This window comes from Chamaea fasciata, unplaced genomic scaffold (genome assembly GCF_029207755.1).
Source record: "Chamaea fasciata isolate MVZ Bird 193981 ecotype frontalis unplaced genomic scaffold, bChaFas1.0.hap1 SCAF_1, whole genome shotgun sequence".
Classification (NCBI taxonomy): domain Eukaryota; kingdom Metazoa; phylum Chordata; class Aves; order Passeriformes; family Sylviidae; genus Chamaea; species Chamaea fasciata.
Genome location: NW_027094086.1, coordinates 32,226,544 through 32,245,562, shown reverse-complemented (window position 1 = coordinate 32,245,562; position 19,019 = coordinate 32,226,544). Strand labels below are relative to the sequence as shown.

At 39.7% G+C, this 19,019-nt stretch overlaps 1 protein-coding gene across 2 annotated transcripts in view; it reads right to left on the bottom strand.

Annotated features, from left to right (window-relative positions):
- Positions 1-11,761, bottom strand: part of UBE2W (ubiquitin conjugating enzyme E2 W) — a 37,411-nt gene extending 25,650 nt beyond the window's left edge. Inside the window, exon 1 of one of the 2 annotated variants that reach the window (XM_066180142.1) lies at positions 11,727-11,761. In XM_066180142.1, the coding sequence (XP_066036239.1) occupies positions 11,727-11,741 (15 nt within the window). In that variant the 5' untranslated portion in view covers positions 11,742-11,761. Of the gene's footprint in view, positions 1-11,483; positions 11,671-11,726 lie in introns of those variants that run through there. The other variant, XM_066180151.1, reaches the window with a different exon arrangement.
- Positions 11,762-19,019: the final 7,258 nt, after the last annotated feature.

Sequence of the window (19,019 nt, the reverse complement as noted above, 5' to 3'; positions counted from 1 at the left end):
GGTCCAGTAATGGTGAGATGGGTCCGGTCTTCCTCCAGGGATCCGGTGGAAAATTGGATACCTAGTGGGACTGTGGCTCCTTTTTATCTAGGTTAAGATGGTTTGGCTCCTCCTCCCTGTGTGGAGCACCTTACAATAGTACAATGTAATGTGTCATGTCATTGATGAGCTCTTAATGGTCCATTAGCAGGAGATACTCCCATGGAAGTAGTGAAACAATGAAGAGAGATAAGTAGCACTCCACCATCTGATAAATGACACTGACCCATTTGGGCAAAGATAAGCAATTCTGCTCCACCCAGATGAAATAGAATAACATGTTCTTTACAAAAGCCATGACACACACTCAAGTTACTTTCAGCCTCTCAATCAGCTCCTTCAAGTCAAAATACAAGCTAGTGCAGCTATTCATGCCTAAAATAACCCCCAAACAGATGCTTTCCATACATTGATATACTCTTGGGAGCTGTGCTTTCTTTACTGACTTTTTCCCATCACAAGACACTCTTTTCAATGTTTCTGTTAACCCAACATAAAATTTCATACAGAAGCACCTTTCCTGCTCATCCACTTTCTATTAAAAGGGACTGGAAGAAAGCAGGCTGCAGACTTATAGGAGAATACATGATGGAAGCACAGGCAATCTAACTTTGATATTTTCTTTATTTTTGAGAGAGAATCTTATGCTTAAACATTCTTGTAATACAACTTCAAAGTAAACCAGAACTAAAATGTATCAAATTGATAAAAACATTCACAATCTAGAGGGAAACAGAACAGCTGAGTAAGAATATCAGGAACCCAGGACTGATTGGGTTGGAGGCACAGTCCTTCAACTAGAGGAACAATCACCTGCAAAAGGCAGAGGAGTGATGTAACCAGTACTTTATAGAAGTATTTTCAAAATACTTGAAGTATTTTGAAGTGTAAGTTTTTGAAACCAAGATTACTTATTCACCTATCTCTACAGGAAAGGATGAATGAGGGAAGAAATCCAAAGAACACCACTTAACACTGATCCAAGCATCACTTCCAAAAGAAGTTTATTCAAGTACTTGAGATATGACTGACATAGCAATGGTTTGTATCCTGTTGCTAATTCTGTCAAACAGGATTTGTGCAGCTCCTTCAATTATCATCCACAGATTTTCTGAGGTATTAAACCCATAAGACTTCTTACAGCATAAGGAAAAAAAGAACAGAAAATTAACTGGTGCCAGTCAAGTAAAATTCCTGACAGCTCCCCTGACAGCTCCCCAGACAGCTCATAACCACCTCTATCATTTCCGTCCTGACAGACAGCAATCAGTGTCTGTCATGGATTGAGTTAAATGTATGTCTGAAGCCAACAGCTTCTAGGAAAAAGATACATTCCTCTTTCTCCAAACTGGCACACATCTTACTTGGTCACCTCTGGAACTGGGGAGGTAACATCTCAAATGCTACAGCTGAATTCTCACTTGAGGTGATTCTTGATGAATCATATAAAGAAGATTCATGCAAAAAAGATGCAACATGTGCGAAGGGACAGGGGGCAGCAATATAGGACAGGAAGAAATTTAGAGGTTTTCAATACAAATATTTAAAAATCAGCCCTAGAAACAGGTAGTTTGGTCACTGTGTATAACGGAGCTAGATATTATAGCACATAAATGCTTATTAACAGATGCAAAATTATTTCACTGGTCTCTATGTCCCTATTAGCTAACTCAAGTGTCAATAACTGACATTCCTAAAGTATATATGGCCTCATCACCATCACATTGCCCAAAACCAGGGATCTTTTTTCTGATTCTACCACAAACAAAGGACACCCATGGACAGGCAGGACCACAGACTTTAACCACAATCCCTCACGATGAAGTAATGCAAAGGTATCTTCTTTACTCACCATGAAAACTTTCCTAGCTCTTGCAGGCATGTGAAAATTACCTTTCCCAATGCCTTTAAAAAGGAGCATCACAGTATCAGGAGCCTATTTTCAGTTCTAAGCCCACTGTCAGAACTCTTACCACAGCTTTGCCCCTCCCTTGGAAAAGTGGAGCACAGAGAGTTGAAGTTTAACAGAACTATGGGCAAACAAAAACATGCGTACAGTGAAGTAAGAGGGGTCACTACCAAGTACAACTCATGTACATAGGGCTGAAAGCACCCAGGCCAACCAGGGAGTGTTGCTTCAGGTAATGTTTTATTCTTCATAACTGAAGTGGGCAAAGCATACACACAGTGCCATATTGGCTTTTGATTAGCAGTAACATATTAACACATTAATCAAGCCAAGTTTAAATGTATGTCCATGCTCCTGGCTTATTATCTCCTATAAGTTAAAATGACAAACTTCGAAAACATAAATGATACAAAGAAAATAAAACTGCAATCCCTGAATACTTCACTTTTTGGTATTTCCAGAAATGCAGTACAAAATGTGTCTGTGTCTTAAATGCAATATCTTCAATGATAAGATGTCAGTGTGTTGAATCAGCAATATCTTAAATGAGTAAACTACACGATGAACTATTTTATTCAAAAGACACAAACAAGCAATTTCAATGATTTTTCTTTTCATAGAGAAATTAAGTAAGAAGAAAAGCTGAGGTGATTAAACCCAAAGCAGATTCAGCAAAAGACATGATATATTGAGGGAAGTGGTAAGAATTTGGTAGAAAACAGCTAGGGGAAAAACAAAACTAGCAGTAGAGCAGAAACCTATAAGCAGAGCAAAAAGTGGACAAACAGATTCCTTTCATTTTTGCTGGAGGAAATGTTTCATTGCCACACCTTGTTGCACTATTAAAACAAGATGTGATGGGCAATTTAACTGAAATGTGGTGGCCTTTTCACCTGCACTGGTAGGAACTCAACTAGCCATGTCCAATAAGGTAATATCACGACATGAAGAAACAAAGTTGGAACAGCAACTTCACAGACTAGGAAACATGAAGGACCAAAACATCTGCACTTGAATTGTGTTACAAACCTTCTATTTCTATGCACTCAAATTCCCTTCTCTTTGTTGCAAGAAACTGTGAATGTAAGAAAGGAATGGACTTTCAAAGCAGAGCCTTCCTGGACATTGTAAACTCAAATCTTAATCTGGCTCGAAGATCAAAGAGGAAGAAAATTAACTCATAAATTGTTAGAAGTTAAACATTAATCCCACAGGGACTCCACTCTTCTACTTTATATTGGTAAAGCTGCTGCACCCTAGGGAGACCTAATAATATTTCTTCCATAACAAACAAAACTCTCTTCCACATCCAAATATTTAAATGGGCCCAATCTCTGTTAGCACCAGAACATTGCCAGTAATATGATAAAGTCCTGGCAAAGAATTTACATTTTGCTTATGAGCTGCAGCCTGTCACCTCCTCCTCCCCCATTCAAGTTATAAAATGTTACACAAAAAAACATCCTTTCAGTTTTGGAGAAGGTTTTACATGCAGGAGACAGTCACTGTACAAACAGCAATCTTGTCCCAAAACAGAAGCTGGAAACAGGCTGTAATGACAGTGTTGTACACCACTACCCCGTTGATTCATAAGCAAAGCTGTTGCTTGACTCTTATTACAAGCTACTAGCCTGAGAGTGTAAGATCACTGTAACTCTGTTTTCAGTATTTCAGTTTCTTCCATTCACACAATTCTTACTGAAAAGAGCCTCAAATCCAGAATATGAAGTTCTAAACTCCAGGTAGATAGTTATGCTTTTCAAACTAAAAAAAACTCAACACATTTTAAACAGTTTAAGAATTCCAGGAACTCACTGCACATTACTCTCTAATTAGAAACCTAATGTAAAATACCAAAGAGCTCTCAAACAGAAGAGAAACAACATAAGGATTAACCATGGTGACATTTAAGGAGAAGTCACCTGCTACACTCCATCTCACTACCTAAGATATCTAGAGAATGACAATTCCTACAAGTAAAAACCCCTTTAGTTCCCAGGTCATTCAAGTAAGCCCTTGCAGACTATATCCCATAATCCAGGTGAAATCATTTGCTCCGGACTCTCAAACACACAAACCATCCAGATACTTGATTATCACAATCCTGCATGAATTTTTCTTATCAAAGTTCTTCTAGTAAGCTTTAATCAAGGCCCACAGGAGGAAAGACAGATAATTGTCTGGGTGTGGTCAATTAAAGCTTCAGCAAGATGCAGAACAAAACAGCCCCACAAAATACTCTGTCCATTAGAAAGTAATACTGGTATTTTAGGTCAAAGAATTGTTTTTCAGTTTTATCTATTTTTGGCTGAATAGCAGGTTTTCAATCTATACTGAGAATGCAGAAGCAGATTAGTCTCCTCCTCATTTCCAATAAAACATGTTAACATCTGGCAACCCAGTTCTAATGCTATTTCCTCAGACCAATCCAGACTTCAAGACCTGAATGTCAGGCATTTTGCACATTTCTCTTGTTTTAAAGGAATCAAATGGCAATGCATGAATCTTTTTATCGAACTACTTATAATGAGTTTCTATCATTCATCTTTTGTTCTTCTGAGAATTTAAAAATTTCAAAAATCCAGTTACAGATTGAGGGTGGTGGGAGGAAGGATTGTTGATTTCTCAGTTCGGTAACAGAATACTATTTTCACGTGCTCCAAGATAATCTAAAATATTTGACTGAAAGGTCAAAGCAACAGTCCTCTTTCAAAGGGAATAATACACTTGACTTAAACTCACTAAGAAACGAGATCAACCTGAAATCCTAACTACAGTATAATTAAAGATAGATCACAATAACCATACACACACAAAGGGAATATTCTGTACTTCACAGTCTAAAAAGCTTTTTGCAAGATAATCATATTTTTTTTTACAATGAACCTGTCATTTGAAAGCAAATTATGGGGAATCCACTATTACAGGATAAGATGAAACTGACAGCGAGTCATCTGCTTTGTAAATGGTGCCTTTAAATGTACCAAAGCCTCACACAGCAATAAAAAGTTAACCACAGATAATTTTATCTTTTAAGGAAAAGAGTCTGGCACTACTTGAACTGCTTCAGTTAAAGAAATTAATTTAAGACAATAGCGACGGATGGCACAATGAGGTCAACCATATGTTTACCAGGGAATTTCTCATCCTTATAAAAACATGCCAAAGGTTGGTAACCAAGATAAAGTGTTCTATTCTGACAAAAAGCATTTTAGAGAGAAAAAGAGGTAAAATGTTTGAAGTAGCAAATAGTAACAAGATTTAAATACTCATCCAATCCATATCCCTAAACGTGACGGGGGGAGAGTTTCTAACTTAAGAAGGGGCAAGAAAACAGAATGGATTTAGGTCTCTTATTGCTGGCCACCAATTCCTAATAGAGAAGAAATAAATAAATCAATGTGAAAATGTAGCATCAAATTCTATGAAGCATTTTATTCCAGCAGACTTTCAGGGACAATATTTGCTATGCTCTAGTAAACTATTATCATAATTTATTGACATTTATACAGATTTTCTTCTTGAGGCTGATTAAGCAGTACTTTTAATTAAGTTGAATAAAAAAAGATGACAACAATTTTGTATTTGTAATCACCCAAGGAGAAACAATTATTTTTTAGTACTGCATTTGAAAGGATGAATAGCTAGTACCCTCAATGAGATCATTAATTAGCAAAAATGTGGTGTCTCACAGTTCCTGAGTTACCACCACTAATTTCTGTCCTTCCCTTACTAACACATTAACATTTCTTTAAGGAAGGCAAATTATAAGGTTCTCTCCCTTCTTTCCCTGCCATCCCTGGCTGATACCTGTTTTTCATGCCAGTAATTAAGGTCACCTAAGGAAAAACAAGCAAACAACAAACCAAACAGCAAAGGCTTGCACAGATTCCAGAATATATTTTTGAACAAAGAAAAGTAAAAACAAAACAAAACAAAACAAAAACCCAAATGACTGCAAAAGCTCGAATAGATTCCAGAATACCTTTTGAAAGCCTTTAATGATCAAAAGCAGGCAGAAGACATGTTACATGACCATCACTGACCACAAAAGGTTGCTTACTGGCTCTTTTTATTTCAAACATTTAACCTATTTATTTCCATTTGCTTTTGACCAATGAAGCTGCAATAGGTTTCAGCAAATAGATAATACTATCCCTTTCTCCCTTCAAAAGACAAAACCCATATCCAGCTGACAGTTCTGTCACAGTCCTTCACTACTTCAAAGCCACGTGAGGCACACAAAATTTCTGGCTCCAAGTGCTGTGCGAAAGACCTTCGTCATCCTCTTCCCCTCCGCCCCAGTGGAAATTTCAGCCCGTAATCTGCTCGAACGCTCATCTCTCGGCTGTAAACCCAGGCTGTGTGAGAGACATGATCTAATGAGGCATTACACGATCTGAATGCATTTTCGTTCCTTGCACCTGGAGCCCTAACTCCGGGTAAATTCAATGGGAATTGTGCCTTCTCTGTCTCACGTGAATAGGGGTAATTCGATCTCGCTCTCAGGGCGGAGCTGCTGCTATGGCCGATACCTGCGAAGATCCTACAGGCTAAAACTCTTTGCTCGGTAGAATTGGAGCAAACAATTAGAGAAAGTAGCTGATCGCCGAGTTTCGCACATTGTTTGAGCTAAGCTGCTTTAGCTTATTAATTACAAACTCACGGAGCCTTCCAAGGGAGCAGCTTAACAAGACAACATTCCCTGGCTCCTGCAAATGTATTGTATTCTATTTTTTTCTTCTCGCAACTTGAATAGCTAGGCCTAAACACGAGTATAAGATACCATAAATTTAGCAAAAAATAATTGCAAGCAACCAGAATTACTCTTCTTAGAACAAATACCTGTCTATTTTATTTCCCTGATTGAAATCACACACATATTCACGAGATACCAGTGCTCAGTGTGATAGGTTGAAAGCATCCACGGTTTTTTACATTTTAGCTGTATAGTTGGACTCTTCGCAAGGAAGAGCTGCTGATAATGCTCAGGGGAGACCAGTTTCAAGAAGTTTTTCTGCTACTGCTTTCTTTCTTGCAAGTGAATTCTTCCATCCTAGCTCAAAAATTCTGCAGCTGCTGCACAGTAAAGTATTTTCCAAAATTCTATTTACACAGGCAGATACAAAAACAAGCAAATGAGACTCCTCAAACCCTAAAGCCATAACTTTTATTTTATTTATCTTTACTGAATGAAGATTATAAATGTTAAACCTCAGTTGATATTCAAGTCAAAATTTTTTTAATGAACTGCCAAGATTTAATTAACTCATCTTGATAAAATTACTAAAAATTTTGTATTTATGTTACTTCACTCTAGCATGGTTATATGCCAAAGCTAATATGGCTCACATGAGTACAGACTGATTACCAAAGCTGATGTAAAGGACTATCAATCTCTTGGTGGACAGAATTTTTATTCTCTACTCATTATGGTTTTCGTTATGGTACTCACATTTCTCGGTTTAAATAATTACTGAAATTTTTATCTTCAACAGCATTTCACCAAAGGAACTACTAAATACTTTATTAACTACCAATAACTTTATTCTGTTTATATCCCAGATTTGGTTATAAAGCTACAGTACTCTCTCATTTTCTTTTTTGAAACAACACAAATAGCATCCAGTACAATGACATTTAACAGTACAGAACCAATGTGCATAACCATCCAAGTTCTAGCTGACTGAAAGCTTTCCTCACTTAAGGATGGGGTTTGGGCTTTTTTTGGAACACACAATAAAAACAGTTTAATACATTTTCCTGGACAAAGCTTTTAAACAGGAAAAAATTATTGCCAAATCCTTAAATAAAAACACTGCCAGTGTTGACCAAAGATTGAGCAATAAGTAATTGTTCTGAGAGTAGCTGAAAACACAGAACTTCCACTAACACTAGAAGTGCAGGTAAAGAATAAGGTAACCAAGAGTGTATGTATTTTTTCTGGAGATTTCAGTAACCTGTAAATATTTACCTCATTCCCTACCCCAAAGACTAAAGATATTGGGGTGAAACTTGTAGGAAGTTTTTGCATTGCTACTAGCTTGCAATCTGTGATACAAGTCCCTTGGAATCTCAAAACTGGCCATGAATTCTGCATTGTCATCTCACACAGTTATTTTATTAAACAGATGCTTAGACACACATTTTCAAAAAAACCAGTTCTATTGCTGGAACAAGATTTTTCAAGTAGCACTTTATTTTGGTGTGTGCAGGTATTTTGATGGCAGCCCACCACAGCAGTTTTTGAGGAGTAACACAGAAGCACAATCAAAGCAACACTGAAGATGTTTGTGTCATTAATTACATCAGTTCTGCATTCAATCAGATGGAAATACCTACATGTACAACTCTTACGAGCCTAACTTTACAGAATATATAACAAGTTATTCTCATGATAAAAAAACCTAAAACCATTCCTGTAAATATTTCCACAATTTCACAAATAAATCCAGGGTTTGTAGCATTAAAACTAAAAGGAAGTGAAAGGTAAATCAAAGTAATTAAGATGCCAGTATTATCAATAAAGTCAATCTTTCAAGTTGATGATGCAAACAGTTCATATCTGTACATTTAGGGAAAGGTTCTAATTATTCAATACTCTGTACAGCATTGACATATTTTCTGTACATTTTCAACTGAACTTCCTTACTCTATTTTTTACCTGCTCTTCCATTCATAAGTCAAGGCCTGTGTTTCCAGCTGATCTGAGAACAACTGTTGACTATTTCTTTAGCATTTGCCTTTAAAGGCTTCAGATTACTAAGGAAGCTATATCCAAATTTTCTAAAGCAAATCCATTCTATTCCCTTGTTCTACATTATTTGTACCTTTTCAGAATATTTCTGTGCTTTTATCCAGGAGCACATTGCACAAGCTTGGGCTTCTTCTGGGAAAATTCTTGCAAATAAGTATTCTTCCTTTAAAGGCTTGTCTGGGGGTGTGTCAGCTTTTTTTTTTAAGAAAAAATATGATTTGCCTAAAGTTATGCAAAGCAGGTTTAAACCAGTCCAGCAGCGGCAAATGAGCAACGCCACTGTGGTTAGAACACAAAACACAAGATCCCATAAGCATTGGCTTCTATTATTGCAGGGGAAAAAAAAAAAAAAAAAAAAAAAAAAAGAGGTTATAGAAAACTCTCATTAAAGACTGTCCACACAGACAAAAATCACTGTAAGTTTAATGTTACACACCAAGGCTCAAAGTCACAGGTTTTACAAGTTACTGTGCATCCACTGAACTGCAGCAACTATTCAGGTCCATGCTCAGAGCCATCAGGAAAAAGAGGGAATTTGTTGCAAGTTTCAAAACTTCCCTGCAGACTGACTAAGAGCAGGCTAATCAGATAACTCTCAGAACTTAATCTGACACTTTTCAGTGGATCTGTAAAAATAAAATGTAATTAACTGGGGCATCCTACACTGTAGTATAAGACTACAGCAGCTAAAGAAGTAATTAGAACTTACTTTGTGGACCAAGCTATCATTTTTATCAATAACATAAATAATGCTGTCATACTAGTACAGTGTCAGACCACTGATATAGTCAGAGAGAGCAATGAGTTACACAAACATTTCAGATAAACATTGGGTATTTAAAAACACTATACTTAATCAGAAAAAGGACATCCCTTTGTTCTGTCAGGCAACTTAGAAGACAGCACTAATTATAATAAATTAAAATTATTCTGAACCAAAGGAAATCCATTTAAAATTACAGATACCAGTTTCCTTTGTAAAACATTTTTTCACACTGAACACTAGAATTTTAATTGACAGAATTCAGAGTCTTGAAATCTTGCTCACCTGGGAGCATGTCTACAATAAACTTACTAGTTCTACTGTTCACTTACTAGATTTTAATTTATGTTTCCTGTTTACAACTCCTTTCTAATATGCTAAACTACATTATTAAATTAGTAGTTTACTAAACATAGGAAAAAGTAATTAGGGCACCATGCAATTAGCAACATATAGACAAGAGAACCTTCATAAATGTCCTTGAATCTCTTATCAAAAGACACCAGAACACCATGTAAGAAAACAAAAAGTGTCATCTTACAGCTGGCATTTCTAAAATGAAAGCAATTACAACATCAGACTTAACATGGGGGTAATTTCAGGAAGAAGTATTACCCTCCACAGATCTGAGGTTTAGGCAACATTTGTCATCCCTGTATCCTCAACAGCCTCATTTAATATGGAACCATTTTTCCCCTTTACAGAGGGAGCAACAGGAATGAGGGTGAGGCATGCTGTAGAACTAGGCCAGAGACAGCGACACAGCTTTGCCGAGCCCCTTTCCAGAGTGCCTCTTCCCCGCCTCAGAGCTGCCATTTCCCGACTTTCCACACGGTTTTATAAAAGATAAAAAATAAACTTCTTCATAAACCAGAGCCTGTTTTGCAGTTGAGCTTGTAGAAGTCGGCACATTAGAAGCAAAAACGCATTTGCCAGACAGAGCTAATGAAACCGAGTCAGATCAGACTACCTGCCTAAGCTACTGCTAAAAGAAGAACATTCTGTACAGTATGTTCAATTTCTTCATCTCGTTTCATTTCAGTAACTCTGAAAGACATGCCATGGGGAGGGGGGGGGGAGCTATGCTTCTAAACTTCAGGAGAATAATTTTTATCCCACCTGACATTTTAACTCTTTTTGGCTATGCTAAATCCAGGTTATTAGGAAAATTGAACAAATTTCATTCATTTTGTACACTCTTTCTGTGCTGCTCTATTACCCGTGACAAAAAATGTAAGCTGTACTGGACCAAAATGAGAGGAGAGGAGATCTAGATGATGCAAAACATAAAAACAAAATGGAAAACTGTAAGTGTCCAGGGAAAAGTAGAGAAGTTGCTGGTTAAATAAGGAGAGACAGAGGCCACTGCCACAAAACCCAGAGATCTTTTCTCTTGCCCCAGTCGTAATAAAGCACCACCCACGGAGAGCAGCACAAAGTGAAAGTGATCCATTCCACCAGAGCAATTTCCGCAGCCCCTATTTAAGAACCCCTTCGGAGTAGGTATGAATGAATAATTCAGCTGGAAATACCTGTCAGGCAGCAGGATGTTCCACGCTACTGTACCTACAGCAATCCCATCCGGCCGAGAAAGCCACACAGGGCTGAAACCACCCTGCAACCTCACTTCCCGGGGAGAAATAGAACCCCACGGGCAGCAGGCGGCCTGGAGCGGGACATGCCTGTGCCAGCCCCCCTGTGCTGGGGAATTACAGAGCCGGAATCCCGCAACTCGGAGCTGTGGGTCACGGTCCCCACGATGCCGCGGGGAGGGTCTCCCTGATCGCCCAACCGGCACGGTGTGACACGCATCCCCACAGCGCCCAGCGAAGCTACGGCTCCCCCAAGTCCCGGGGGAACAGGGATCCCTTCGTCCTTCCCTCGCCTGCCCGGGGAGCGGCGGCATCGCTGCCAGACGCCTCCCTGAGGCGCCTCTTCCCCCGCGCCCCGGGCCCGCTGCCCCGCCCGCCGCCGTCCGAGGCCCGGCCTCGCCCCTCACACCCTGCGCGTCTCACCTCCATCCCGGCGCCGGACCGGCCCTTCCCTGCCGCCACCTGCCCTCCCCGGCCCCGCTAACCGGGACTTGGACGCCCTCAACCTCTGCCCGGGCGGTTCCTCCCTCCGCGCCGCGCCGTGCCGCGCCGCGCCACGCACGCACGCACGCACGCAACGCACACGCCCGGCGGAACGGCCGCTCCCGGCTCCCACCGCCGCCCGGCCCCGGCGCTGCCCCGGGCGCTCCGCCGCAGACGCCTCACCTGCATCGACGCCATGATGGATCCGCCTCCTCCCCCTCCCCTCTGCGCCGCCGCCGCGCCGGCCCCGCCCCGCGCGCTCCCCGGTCACGTGCCCGCGCCCGCCCGTTGAGCAGCCGCGCGTGCGCGGGGCGAGGGCGGTGCGGGCGGGCGCGTTTGTGCGCTGCGGCTCCCGCCGCCCTGGCCGGCTGCCGGGGAGGATTCCCCCGGCGCTGCCCGTATCCTGCTCGCCCTGCGGCCGGGGCGGGAGCGGCGCCATGTCCGTCACCGCCACCCGCGGGGCGAGAAGGGCCTGGTCCTCCGCCGGCTTCTGTCTGTGAAGGTTTTTAGAGCTGCACGTGCCGAGTGTTTAAGTGACTCCAGTAATGCGGACTGTGCCCCTACCTTTTGTGGGTTTCTCCGGGCTCCCCTCACGCCTGGTGTGCCCTGGCGGGAGGGTCATACTCAGAGCCCCTCCCAACCTGACTTTGAACGCTGCTAGCGTCCACAAACCTCCCTGGGCAGCCTCTTCCAGTGCCTCAGCACCCCCACAGTAAAGAAGTTCTTCCTCATATCTAACCCAAATCCCTCTTCTTTCAACGTGTGCCACCACTCCGTGTGCCCGCCACAGGTCGGGCCGGGGCGGGCGGCGGGCGCTGCTCGGCGGGGCCGCGGGGCGCTTGGCACCGGCGGCCGGCGCTGAAGGGCTGAGAGCTGTCCTGCTCAGGGGCTCTCTGCGCACTTCCCTGTCTGCTGCTCTGCCACAGATCATCTGATTTTCCTGCACTGGTGGTCTGTGGTGTACGAGTCCAAATGAACGTGGGTGTATTTTAAACCGGAGCGTTTCTGGATTCTACGTTTTCCTTTCCTGGACTGGAATAATCCCTGTCCTTTGCACCAGATCATTTTGCCATATCTGTGTAGGTGAAAATAAACAGGCAGGACTCAGTAGAGTGACTGTGTGCAATCAATAATAAACAACTTGCGGAAATACACTTCGTGAAGCTGTTACTCCTGCTGTAGTATTTCAGACCTAACAGATCCTCTAGATAAACCTACAAAATGTTTATCCAAAAACAACCTCTAAAATTTGTAATCCCAGTGGTTATGTAAAACTAAGGATTTAACAGAGAAACTGATTTTATAGGTCATTATAATCCCCATCTCCCCATTGCTCGTGCTGTACATTCCAAAAACACAGAAGCCCTTTCCTCTGTCCCTTCACCCCTCTTTTCTGATGATAAAAAAAATCCTTGGGTCACCTCTGCTCCAGTGGTAGTCCTGTTTTTTTCTTCAGACTTGGCCTGATGAGCAAACAATAAAATTATTGAACAATTGTTTGCAGTCTGTAGCACCTTTGAAATCATCTTTAATTTTAGACCTCTAGAAGTGTTCTGCACCCATAAGCCTGTCTGCCTTGTTCAACCATATTATTTAGTGTGATGCAAATACCACCTTTATGTACAAGCTTTACCTTCTGGTATGTTTTTAATATCCTTAACTTGGAAAACAGTTAACTGGAGGAAAACAAAACCCCGGAAAACATGGCATCAGTTTCCAACTTTTATCCAGCATCAACGGTGTCACCAATGTTAAAGCAAGCATACAAACCCTGTGGTTTGCTTAAAAGGTAGAATCTTTTAAGCAGAAGACAGCAGGAGTATCCTTACCCTGGGAGGTAGCTGCAGAAGTGAGCAAGCCCCTTAGCTTTGCAGGAATTTGCTGAAGACAGAATCAATATATGTTGATTTTTGAGTAGGAAAGGAAATTAGCCTACAAGAAGTAAGGATGGGAAAAGTATTGTCATGTAAGCTGTATCCTATACATTTGTCTTCTAAATTCAATTCTTATTCACAAGCTATGGGCTCCTGATGCCATGCAACCTGACATTGCTCAACTGTTTTCCCTGGAAGTCAGTATTTATTACTACATGATTTTTGCAAGACCATTTACGTTGCAGAGGATTTGTTGCATTAAGTAGACACATAGAGCTGGTTAAGGTTTCTCTTTCCTGCAGTTCTTCAGAATGAACTTAGGCTATTACAGCACTAAGTGGAACATTTCTGTTTTACTAGTTGTTGTTGTTTTGCATGATCCAAACATATGTTTATCTGAAAATACATCTCGTAATGCCATATGCCACAAAGATAGCAAGAACATCAAGTTTAAGCAATGGACATGTGTTCGGTTATAAACATGGACATGCTGACTGTGTTGATGTAATTTCAGCAAGATACAACTGATTTCAAACCATTACATTCAGTTCCTTAAGCCTCTTCCAGAAAACCCTGTTGAAGGTCAGAAGATATAAAGCACCACAAGCTTGTGAATGCCAGAACACTTCATAGACTGCAAGCTGGTTTTGCATGGAAAGATCAGCTTTGTGGTCTTAAGCAAACTGTGTTCAGTACAATATGACTTCTACTCCGTAATAAGGGAAAAGTATCTCTGGATGAAAAGGCACCTTTGCAAAAAAAAAATCATAGCTTTTAACTGCCCTTATGCTCAGTAAGTTTTTTTTTTTTTTTTTAATCTACCACAGAGAGCTTTTCAATATTAAAAACAAGTTACCTACTATGTTTTTTGCTGAAGTATTGTTTACGAAGATAACTTCATCTATGCTGCAAAACCTATTCCTGAGGATAGTAGGCATGAAAAGCAAGGGACAGTCTGCCCTGCATATACATACAGCATGAATTAAATACTATCTACTCAATCTTAACTGGGTATGTAAGTAACTAAAGCATTACCCTGCAGCTGAAACTCATGGGCAGAATCCCCCATTCCTGAATCCACTTTGAGTTTATTCTTACAGGACAACCAAATGTGTCTTTTCTCACTGTTGTGACATCTTTGTTTTTTAAAGGGTCATGCAATGCCTAATATATAAGTGAAACATTTGTTTTAACTGCTTGTCATCATGGGAATAGGGGCATCTGGAGAATTGCCCCTGTGTTTTTATTGTTTTTTTTCCCTTTCCTCATTTCTTGCAAACCTGGCTTGTGGAGATGTTTTTGTACAGTGCATAATGCTATAGGGATTAGGGAATCAGTCCTATTAGCACAGTAAGAAAACAAACACTATTATCAGACACCCAGAAAGAATATATGAATATCAGTATCTTCTTGTTAAATTGTCCAGTAATCCCACTAAGGCCCTAATTCCCAGAGAGGGTAAATTTCACTAGGAGTAGGTTATTGTAATTTGGTTTTCATTTCAGTGTTAGCCTTTACCTATGCAAAACATAGAAGAAAACACTTCTGCAGTTAACCCTTCCTAATCTGTTGAAGGCATAGAGATGGACAACACAATAACTGTTTGGTTTCGCAAAAAGAATATTTTAGTATTTAGCTTATGCAGTCTGATCTTTCATCAGTCAACCTAAGTTTTGCCAGAGACTTCAAGGATCAGAGTCCTGGGCCCCAAATATTCAAAGCTTACGGGATAAGAGAAATTTAACCTATTATCTTCATTAATTCAGAGGCTATCTTACATTGATCTGATCAAATACATGATTATGATTCACATATCAAAAATATATGGAGCAAATAATAAAAATTGTACCTCGTACTAAAATTTTTGTGGTAAATATTCTTGAAGTTAACCTAAAAATCCACTTTTCTTTAGAGTTGGCACAACCTTATCCTTACAGGGAAGATGCAACTAGTGTTTAAACTGCATTTTATTAGATAATTTTCTGATATATCAAGACAGTTTCACAAAGGTCAAATATAATTCTTGATTAGGGTCCCTGTAATTTTACATTCCATTCTCATGTTGTCCATAACGTTTTCAAATGTCACTGAACACTTTTTCCCCTGCTCTCACTTTTTTTTTTTTTCCCCCCCTGTATCATTTTTCTACACACTGTCACTACATGCTCCTTTATGATTCCTGGTACTAAAATGACATGAGAGCTCTATTTCTTTTGCCTGTGTCCGCTGTACTTTTTAGCTTTTCATCTTGTCTCCTTACAGAGAAGTCAACTGTACATTCATGTTAACTCCCCTTATTACTCAAGTGGCATCACATCTGTAATCTTCAGAGCCAGGACACTGCATCTCCTGAGCGTGGAGGACTCCCTGCCCCTCAGAGGAATTGTGCCAACTGCTCCTTCCACTCCTACCTGCCAATTTAAGGAAGGGCACTGAGTTTAAAAACTCCGTGGAATGAAGATCTTCTTATAAACAAGCTTGGTGCACCTCCAGAAACCAACTAAAGATGCAGAATCAAACCAATACAATATTATATCAAGAATATAAAAGAAAAAAATTGCACACATAGGTAAAAATTAAAATAGCCTAAATTTGCAAGATAATTTTGAGCTGTTGAGATTTTTTTGTTGTTGTTTTATTCCTTAGTGATTATATAGGTTTTTCATCAGCAGTGTATTTCATTTTCATCTTAGTTCTTAATAGTAACAGGCAAAACGTCATTTCCATCCCAGAACTTTCAAAGGGATGAAAAGAGGCTAAAGAAAAGAAAAGTCTCACCTTATTCCTAATTTGCTACAAGGGCTGGTCCTGCTGGGGAGGGTAATCATACTCTTAGATGACATATGCCTCTATTTCTTCTCTTGTTTAGGATTTGACAATTTTGAAGCCATTGGGTGATCTGTGGCTTTCATCTTATTTCCAGAAAGACTAAACTACCAAAGTAGTTTCCATCAGATCAGAAAAGAATTTGTCATATTATTTGGAGATTCAATTGTAATTACTGCAGGGCAAGAAGGAGGACACGAGGCAAGGGAAAGGGGTGGAATTGCCTGCTTTAGTAATATGCAGAATCACAGAATGGGTCAGGTTGGAAGGGACCACAGTGGTTCACTTGGTCCAACCTCCCTGCTCAAGCAGGGGCATTCCAGAGCACATTGCTCAGGGTTACATCCAGGAGGTTCTTGAATATCTCTAGTGAGGGAGACTCCACAACCTCTCTGGGCAGCCTGTTCCAATGCACAGTCACCTGCACAGTAAAGAAGTTCTTCCTTATATTCAGGCAGAATTTTCTGTGCATCAGTTTCTGATCATTGTCTCTTGTCCTATTGTTTGGAATCATGTGCTGTAATTATCAATTTGTAGTAATTTTCAAGCCATGTTTTTAGGCAACAGGAGTCCTCTAACTCTTTTAAATGCTGTAAACACTTATAAAGACAAAAGCTGTAAAAATTTAGTGAGGACTGTGTAGGACCTCTACTCAATTAAGTAGCTGAATGCATTAAAAAGTGTAATGTTATGTAATTATTAAAAGTTCTTTCACATCAAAAGCATCCACAGCCCATGTGAGCAGGTTGATTACTGTGTCTGTCAAATCCAAGTGTTCAGGAACTGCTCAGTGATAATACCCCCAAGATGCAAACCTAATTATAATTTAGTAGTTTTATCTCTAAACTGTGAACTGGAGACTTCTCAGGTGACTCCAAGAGTTACATGAATACCTAGTTCATGTTGTTGTTAGGAATGCACAGAAGTGACTCTGGCTTCACAAGCAAGGAAGATATTGATAAAGAATTTTCAAAATTAAGTAGCAGTTTGGTTTTGCCAGCCTAGAAGCAAGAAAAAACTCCGGAAGAGGCATCTTGGGTAACCTCTACAGATGTGTGATAAACCACCACAGTTCCCAAGGGCTGAGAAACAATTTCTCCAGCTGTGCACATCAGACTGCACCCTGCCCTCACTGAACCCTGCACACTACTTAGGGAGCTCAAAGAATTTCATTTCACAGGCCTGGACACCAAGATGACACTGGTCCAGCCTGTTGGTTTATTTAATGTCCCTTGGGAAAGACTTCATATGGGATGTGATATCATGGGATATCAAGAGCCATGATATAAAAACAGAATGGGTGAGCAGTTGACTATTTCAGCCGAGTACTTTCAGATGTTCTCTCCTTCAAGTTATAGTTGTTTATTACAAGTCCAATATCTATGACAACTATGAAAGCAGCTTAAATATTGATATATCATTTTCATGTTTCATTTGTAGCAAACTACAATTAATTCTGACTCAAATTGTGTGTCATTTCTGGAAAACATTATATGTCAGCTTACTACGGTAATGCTGGAAGCTTTTCCCAGTATAGAAAGAGAAAATAAATCCTTTGTGCCAAATGCATTAAAATTCTAGATATTTTTTAAGCTGGGTGATACCAACCAAAACTGACAACTTTTTAATCTGCATAACAGACATCCTACTGTTTTGCTAGACGGAGCAAGAAGAATTCACGGCAACATAAGATACGGATTATATATTATTTATAGTTTTGTGTAGTGGTGATTTGGTAGATAAAAGTTTTCTATTGGTGTAAATAGGATACAAGTAGTATTTTTTTCATGGGAAGGAAAGCCTTAGCTATGAATTCTCACCTGAAAACGCAGTCTTAAACATGAATTAACATTAATGGAATTAACTGTATTTTTTTTTTAAACTTCTAAATAACTTCTGGTTGAAGAAAGAAATTAGCTACAAATAAATAGCATTAATCCATGCAAGTATTCACAAAAAAACTAATCCCATAAAACTACCCCGAAAACTAGCAACTTTAGCACTGAACTGTAGATTTTAATTTAGTGAAAAGCTCTCATGTTACTTTCATTGATCTAAAAGGTAGTACATATTTCAGGGGAAATTTTAATTTTCCAATTCTACCTTCAACAAGTCAGACAACAAAACATGACATGACTGACATCTTGAAAACTGATTACAAAAGTTCGAAAGGATAAAATGTTGAAGCACTCCATTTGTCAAAGAAAAATCATGATCTTGCAATTCTGATCTCCCATTTAGCATGGGAGAAAAATCCTGTACTCTGTAAACATAAAACAGTAACATGGTAATGACAGAGACAAGTCTTTTTTTTGGTTTTGTTGTTCTTTTGTTTAATCTCAGTGACCTTTCTCCGGTAGAAGAGAAATTGCACAACCTACATTTCTAATGCAGCATATGCAAAGCTTTATTTCATGACACATAACGCTTGTTAAAACTCGATAAAAACTCCTTCTTCTCTGTGCTGCCTTAGTGATGACACTCAAGCTTCACAGGTGACTAATAATAAACACAGAATCTACTTTGTCATCTTTCCTAGCTCATCTGAACATTAAGGCTCACCTGCGGTTCACAGCATTGGTATCTTCACATAAAATTGCCATCTAATAGCTACATTTAAAAAGAAATCCAACTTCAATCCAATTCATTACTTGTCAAAAGCCTTCAAAAGTTGAACTCTTTCTATGGGAAACAATCCCTAAAGACTTTTTTTTTTTCTAAAGCTTTAGTCTGTCTTTAAAAACAAGCATACTAGTTTTTTTCCAAAGCCACTCAA